This window comes from Dermochelys coriacea, chromosome 8 (assembly GCF_009764565.3).
Source record: "Dermochelys coriacea isolate rDerCor1 chromosome 8, rDerCor1.pri.v4, whole genome shotgun sequence".
Lineage (NCBI taxonomy): Eukaryota > Metazoa > Chordata > Testudines > Dermochelyidae > Dermochelys > Dermochelys coriacea.
Window position 1 is genome coordinate 79308331 of NC_050075.1, and position 7132 is coordinate 79315462.

Consider the following 7132-nt stretch of genomic DNA (forward strand, 5'->3'; position numbering starts at 1 on the left):
ATTATCAACTGCTATGGAATAACCTAACTAGAGGGCTTTTTTACACTGACTCAGGGGTTCTCAAACTGTGGGTTAGGACCCCAAAGTGGGTCGCAATCCCAGTTCAAGGGGATCACCAGGGCTGGCTTAAACTTGCTGGGGACCCAGGGCTTTAGCCCGCAGCAGTGGGGCTCAGGTTATAGGGGCCCCCTGGCGCTGGGGCTTCTGCATTGCACCCTCCACCCCCACCCCAGGCTTCTGTCTCTCCTCCTGGGGTCATCTAGTAATTTTTGTTGTCCAAGGGGGAGATCATGGTGCAATGAAGTTTGAGAACCCCTGCACTAGCCCGTATCAGTTAGCGACTGGCCTACTGTACACGCTGAAGCATGAGAGGCTTGTGATTTTCAAAGCAGTCAATCAAGGCTGTCTATCCCTACTCCTACGTGTGCATATTCTCATCAACTTAAATATCTATTACGCCTCTTTAATGAGTCCGACAGGTTAATGAGGAGTGGTGTGAAGAGCATGTTTCCTTTGAGCCGTTTTCTAGCCGTTTCTTGTTACTATGATGAGGAAAACGATGGGGCAGGGCCACCTGTACCCGGCCGGCAGCATCTGGTACCGCGCTCGCATGTCCCCCCACCCGATCGCTAAACAGTCCCCGTCCTTCCGCGTGCTGAGCTCTCCCCACCGCTCCCCGGGGCTGCCCCGCTCCGGCCTCTTCAGGGCCTGGCCCGGGGGAGAGCACGTCCGGGGTGCCCGCCCCCGCGCGGGCAGCGGGACCCCGGGGTGGGAGGGAGCCGCTGCTCGGGGGACGACGGGGCAGCGCCGCGTTGCTGGCGGGCGGGAGCCTGGCTCGGCCGGTGGCGCCGGCCTCTCTCGCTGCCGGAACCTTCGCTTCCAGGCCGGGTTTCCGCGGCCGGCGGGGGGCGGTCCCCAGTGCCAGCCCCGCCATGGCGGCGGAGGGGAAGGATCCGCTCGGCTACTTCGCGGCCTACGGCAGCGACAGCAGCAGCTCCAGCTCGGACGCCGAGAGCGAGGAGCCGCGCGCCGCCGGGGGAGGGGCGGCCGGGGAGGCGGCCGGGGTTAGCCCGGGCCGGAAGCCGCGGCTGCCCGGGCCCGACGAGCTGTTCCGGAACGTGTCCCGGCCGCCGTCCTTTCTCTCTAACCCGCTCAACAAGCAGATCGACTGGGAGCGCCGGGTCGTGCGGGCGCCCGAGGAGGTGAGGCCCGGGGGCGGCCCCCTGTGTGTAACGCGCGCGGCCTCCCCCAGCGGCGAGGCTCCCGGGTCAAGCCCCGCCCTGCGTGCGGCCCTCCCGGCCCTGTGCTGCTGGGCGCGGTGAGCCCCCAGCCACTGCCACCAGCTGAGCGGAGACTCTCCCGCCGCCTAGGAGCCGAGGGGCGATTGCGGGGGCTCCAGAGTTACCAGACTCCCGCTAGTCAAAGACACGATGACCCTCTTCAGCAGCGGTTCTCAACCTATTTATCCTTGTGGGCCCTAGGTTGAGAACCAACTCCCCCCCCCGCCCCCACACACGCACCCAAGAAACCCCCACATTGCCCTGTGCCCAGCACCCCCAGCCCAGAGACTCCTCTACAGAAGGGAGGGTAGCCTAAAACCTGGACGTGCCCCCCATCCCCACAACCCTGCCCAGAGACCCCTTTACAGAAGGGAGGGTAGCCTGTAACCTAGAGGTGCCCCCTGTCCCCACAACCCTGCCCAGAGACCCCTTTACAGAAGGGAGGGTAGCCTAAAACCTGGAGGTGCCCCCCATCCCCACAACCCTGCCCAGAGACCCCTTTACAGAAGGGAGGGTAGCCTGTAACCTAGAGGTGGCCCCCCATCCCCACAACCCTGCCCAGAGACCCCTTTACAGAAGGGAGGGTAGCCTGTAACCTAGAGGTGGCCCCCCATCCCCACAACCCTGCCCAGAGACCCCTTTACAGAAGGGAGGGTAGCCTGTAACCTAGAGGTGGCCCCCCATCCCCACAACCCTGCCCAGAGACCCCTCTACAGAAGGGAGGGTAGCCTAAAACCTGGAGGTGCCCCCCATCCCCACAACCCTGCCCAGAGACCCCTTTACAGAAGGGAGGGTAGCCTGTAACCTAGAGGTGCCCTCCATCCCCACAACCCTGCCCAGAGATTCCTCTACAGAAGGGAGGGTAGCCTAAAACCTGGAGGTGCCCCCCATCCCCACAACCCTGCCCAGAGACTCCCTTTACAGAAGGGAGGGTAGCCTGTAACCTAGAGGTGGCCCCCCATCCCCACAACCCTGCCCAGAGACCCCTCTACAGAAGGGAGGGTAGCCTAAAACCTGGAGGTGCCCCCCATCCCCACAATCCTGCCCAGAGATCCACTCTTCTGCACCCTGCCCCCCTAGGGCTCTCACGAGCTCTCTGCTGGCAGTAACGCTCCATTAGGCTGCCAGACACTGTCTCCCCCTCAGTTTCCTCACCTGCTTTCAGACCAGAGCAGCAAAATTTGATTTTTTTTTAGCACACAGCTGGGCCCCAGCTGTCTACTAATTGGGCTGCATGCAGGCCACATGCATGCTGCTCTTGAGCAAGGCCCTGGAAGGACACTCTGGTGAGATTGCCAGCCCCTCTTCCCGATAGGTGCACTGGGAGGAATGTCAGGGTAGAGCCCTGCAGCCAGATTGGGTAGCAGTAGGAGTGACTATTACATGGTAAAACTGGAGCGGGATTAATAAATAGTCTCGCACAGGGCTCTAAATCAGCCTTTTCCCCATAGAGTTTATTGAATCTTTGTTATTTTCTCTGGGCTGGGGGCATGGTGTTTAGTTTTCTGGTTTTCCCCTTTGTTGTTTTAGGGGAAAGGCTTTTTCTTGTTTAATCTCACCAGGGCCCCTCCAGTGACTGTTTTTGGTAATCAAGAGATCAGATCTCCTTTGATTTGATGACATAACATGAAGCTCTCGCTTTCTGCTCCACTTTGCTTTGTTGCAATGCATTGTTGTAAACGGTGGTGGTGGTCTCTTCAACAGCCTCCTAAGGAATTCAAAGTGTGGAAGACTAATGCAGTACCACCACCTGAGATTTACAGTATTAAGGAAAAGAAGCCACCGCCACCTCCTGAGCTTGATATGGCAATAAAATGGTCTAACATATATGAGGACAATGGTGATGATGCTCCACAACCAACAAACAAAGTTAATTTTTTACCAGAAGAGGAGCATGAGCCTTCAGAATCAGGTGGGTAATTATCCAATCTGGTGAAGGATTAACCAACTTTCTGATTGCAGAAACTAAACACCCTTGTCCTGCCCTGATGATCTGCCCTGGGCTCACTCCATCCCCCTTTCCTCCATCTCTTCCCCACCCTCACTCACTGGTTCATTTTCACCAGGCTGTGGCAGGGGATTGGGGTGCAGGAGGGGGCTCAGAACTGGGCTCAGAACTGGGGTGGGAGTTGGGGTGCAGGCTCTGGGAGGGAATTTGGGTATGGGAGGGGGCTCAGGGCTGGGGCAAGGAGTTGGGGTGGCAGCATTTACCTCAGGCTGCTCCCAGAAGCAGCGACATGTCCCTCTGGTTCCTAGGTCCAGGGCAGACAGGAGCAGTGCACGAAACCCTCTGGCTGCCCCTGCGCTTAGGAGCTGGAGGGACATGCTGGCCACTTCCGGGAGCAGGCCACTGCAATCAACTGAACTTTTAGCACCCGGCCGGCAGTGCTGACTGGAGCCTCCAGGGTCCCTTTTTGACTAGGTGTTTTGGTTGAAAACCAGACTCCTGGCAATCCTAGAAGGGTCTGAAAAGTAAAAAGGGATGGCTCTTTTTGGGTGTGTATTATGTGATCTGCTTTTAGTTTGGTCTTCCTGGGTTTCCTTCTTTTCTCTCCTCCAAAATAGGTAATATCTAATATATGATAAGCTAGTACTGTGCCAGTGGCTCTAGAAGGATCATGTATAAAATCCTGTTATAAAATTTCCTATTATTAGGATGAAAATCATAATGATTTTAATTTTGTTTTCTAAGCCGGTATTCAGAAACTCACCAGAAAGGGACAAATAAACCATTTTCCAAGCAACCATGTGCTATAGAGCTAATTTATAGGTTGTTTCAGGAAGCAGTCCCAGGAAGCTTAGTTACATTAATTCTCTCTCTTGCTCTTAGGGTCGTTAAGTGTTCTCTTGCTCATATTCTGCTGTTCCAAAATCCTGTTTGAAGCTTCTCTTTTATCAAACATTTGGTTTTGTTGTATTGAACTTTTAACTTGGAAAAAGGGATGAAATAATAATAATGCAGTACATACCTGATTATACAGGGTCAAGATGCTCATAGGACAGATACCATGTAAAGTTAAAGCATCCAAACTTCATAAATCAAAGCTTGAAACCATTGATGGCCTAATAGTTCAAGGCCCGCCCTATAATTAAGTCGTTAAAAATGTACTATCTGCTTTAATGAACCAAGAGTAAGTTCAGTTCCTACATTAAATGTTTCTTTGATTGCTCTTTCTTCTCCAAAAAGAAAAGGAGTACTTGTGGCACCTTAGAGACTAACAAATTTATTAGAGCATAAGCTTTCGTGAGCTACAGCTCACTTCATCGGATGCATTCTTTCTTCTCCAGGTAGTCATGACATAATATGGCCGTGCTTTCCACAGTCACATATGTACTAAACTTAACATGAATGTGAATAAAAAGTGGATTTGCTGAGTACTGCTTCATGTGCTGGAGAGAGAGATGTTAATACAAACAAGGTGGTGTATGTCACCAGGCTCTGCTGTAGAGATCTTTGGGAGAAGGCCACTGGTGGCCTGCTGTTCTTCCTCCTCTTGTACCACGCTAAGCCAGAGCAATACTATCTGTCTGCCTTATTTTCTTCCTCTCTTCACAAAATTATGTTGTCTGTGGTTCAACGGCAAGGTTAGATCCATAGTATTATCTCAGTGGGCGTCATGTCTTTCCTGGCATGAATTGAAGCTGGTACTGTAATGCTCTGCTCCACTCTTCATAGCATCAGCAAAATGAATCCAGCCCCTACCTCCAATGAAGAAGTAATGGCAGGCTCTGCAGAATATTTTTAATGTTCAGTCTGTAGTTTTTTTAATCTTAACAATTTCAGACAGGTTTTACATTCAAAACTTTCAAAGAAAATGTAGATATGAGAACTACTGCTGTGTTTCAACCCAGAAGTAGCTGTATTTCAGTGGTAGACCAGGTTATTTGTATTTATGATGTTTGTAAAGTACTTCAGGATAAAAGGAGCTATGTAAATGAAAGATTTTTTTTGTTAGAAGAGCATCTATAATACATGCACCTAAACATCTTGATACCGTAGGTTGGAAGAATTGGCCATATATGTCATTGAATGTTCGTTTTTTGTCAACTATGTATTAAATGTACTTGTGTTTGAGAATAATTCAAGACAAGCTGTAAAGAACAGAAACATCCAGTATTGTCTCTGATATCAGCTACTTAGGCTTGCTCATTGAGAACTTGATTGACAAAGGGAGCATCATCATCTGAGGATGACATCCAACTGCTTTCTACAGTTTCACTCTGAATATTCTCTCCCGTGTGCTGATTGACTGTTTGTTCCTGCTCTCTTTTCCTCCCACTCTTCATTTTGCCTGCCCTGCATGCTCCCCTTCTTCCTTCCCTCTTCACCACTGTCCTGTCCTCCTTCCTTTGTCTTCCCTCCTAACAAAATCCCACCCAAAGATTAAAAAGAAATTGTACAACAAACATGACCTTTGCAGACTGTCTCTCTGCTTGCATGTAATATCTCTCTTCCTATCCTTGGTCTGTCTTGTCTATTTAAATTGTTAGATCTTTTGGGGCAGGAACTATCTCCTTCTGTTTGTACAATGCCTAGCATGATTGGCCCCTAGTCACTACCATAATAAAAATAATAAATCTTTCCTACTATCACCTTGGTCCATTCCAAGAGTGAGGATGTTATCAGCTAGTCCTAGTGTGTGTGATTCCAACAGATCTTCAGAAGTGGGAAAAATAAGTTGGTTTGGTGAAAAGCTAGGGTGTTTGACAACACATATCTAACTTTCCAGCTTGAGTTCACATATTGTACTTGCGTTAATTGACACCTTTTTTTATTTAAAGATGAAGAAAAAGATGAACCAGCTTCTGCTAAGAAACGCAAACTAGACACTGGAGAAGAGACTAAGAGGAAGAAGTAATAAGCAGGATGAACTGCATTTGGCCCCCTATGGACACGTTGTGAACTTTGATTCCTCTGCTGAAATGGGAAACAAATATACTTTCACTTAACTTATATCATATGTTGTTTAGAGATTTTTTATTTCCATAGAATATTTGCCACTTGGAAAGCACAAGAGCTCATGGATCAGTATTGTGATAAAACTTGTATCTACTGAACAAAAATTCAGTCCATGTAATCAATTTATTTAAAACACACTCTTTTAAAGTATTGTGATGAATATTTGTGCTCATACAGGTTATAGGGTTTTGTAGTATTCTCTTTATCCACAAACTTGTGATGTGAGCTTTTCTCAGCTGACCTGCCATCGTGCTAAAAACCTTTTATAAAGGAACATATTTTTTTAAAATGTTGTTTTAAGTAACATAGTGTGGTACATGTTTAATCAATGCTGTTTTGAAATGTGTGTAAATAGGTAGGTCACCCGAAATTAAAACTACCTGTGAAAATGTATATAGCTTAGCTGTTTAATATGCAATGAACTGGACAAATTCTATACTGTGTGTTAGCAGTATGTTAGAGACGCTTGACAGCTTCTTCAACGTTTGATGTGTAATAAATTGAGAGTTACCGCTTCATTTAGGACACTGACCTTCCAAAATGTACTTGAAAAGTGAGTTTGCTTTGAAAGCTATGCTGGATCCCCCTATGTTGTTGCCTGCAGCAATGGCTCATGAGGTTAAATGATGTGAGGAAAATTGTCAATATTGCACAAGGGGATCAATTTATGTATTCTCAAAGGGGAGAACAAAACTGACATGCATGCTAAAAACGAAAGTTGTCATGGCTCAACTTCAACACACAATGATTATTGTCAAATACATCCCCTTCAGTACAAAATAACAATATGAAGTTCAGGTGAATTTTATACACAACCCGAAACGGAGGAGTTCTGCAGCAAGCAAGCAATTTGGGTCTTTTTATTGCTCCCCTTGTAGAATCTAGTCAAGCA

General features: G+C 48.7%; 1 protein-coding gene across 1 annotated transcript; it reads left to right on the plus strand.

Annotated features, from left to right (window-relative positions):
* The first annotated feature begins 820 nt into the window (after positions 1 to 820).
* Positions 821 to 6758, plus strand: C8H1orf52 (chromosome 8 C1orf52 homolog). Its single transcript, XM_038414369.2, has 3 exons — positions 821 to 1202; positions 2985 to 3192; positions 6063 to 6758. Exons 1-3 carry the CDS (start codon positions 933 to 935, stop codon positions 6137 to 6139), a joined length of 555 nt encoding a protein of 184 aa, XP_038270297.1. The 5' UTR covers positions 821 to 932; the 3' UTR covers positions 6140 to 6758.
* The last annotated feature ends 374 nt before the right edge of the window (positions 6759 to 7132 follow it).

Bases quoted from the DNA above. Each gene is read 5' to 3' on its own strand.
- C8H1orf52 (XM_038414369.2), top strand. From the start codon at position 933: ATGGCGGCGGAGGGGAAGGATCCGCTCGGCTACTTCGCGGCCTACGGC. The intron at 1,203-2,984 runs GTGAGGCCCGGG...TCTCTTCAACAG, and splicing joins TCGTGCGGGCGCCCGAGGAG to CCTCCTAAGGAATTCAAAGT. The intron at 3,193-6,062 runs GTGGGTAATTAT...TTTTATTTAAAG, and splicing joins GCATGAGCCTTCAGAATCAG to ATGAAGAAAAAGATGAACCA.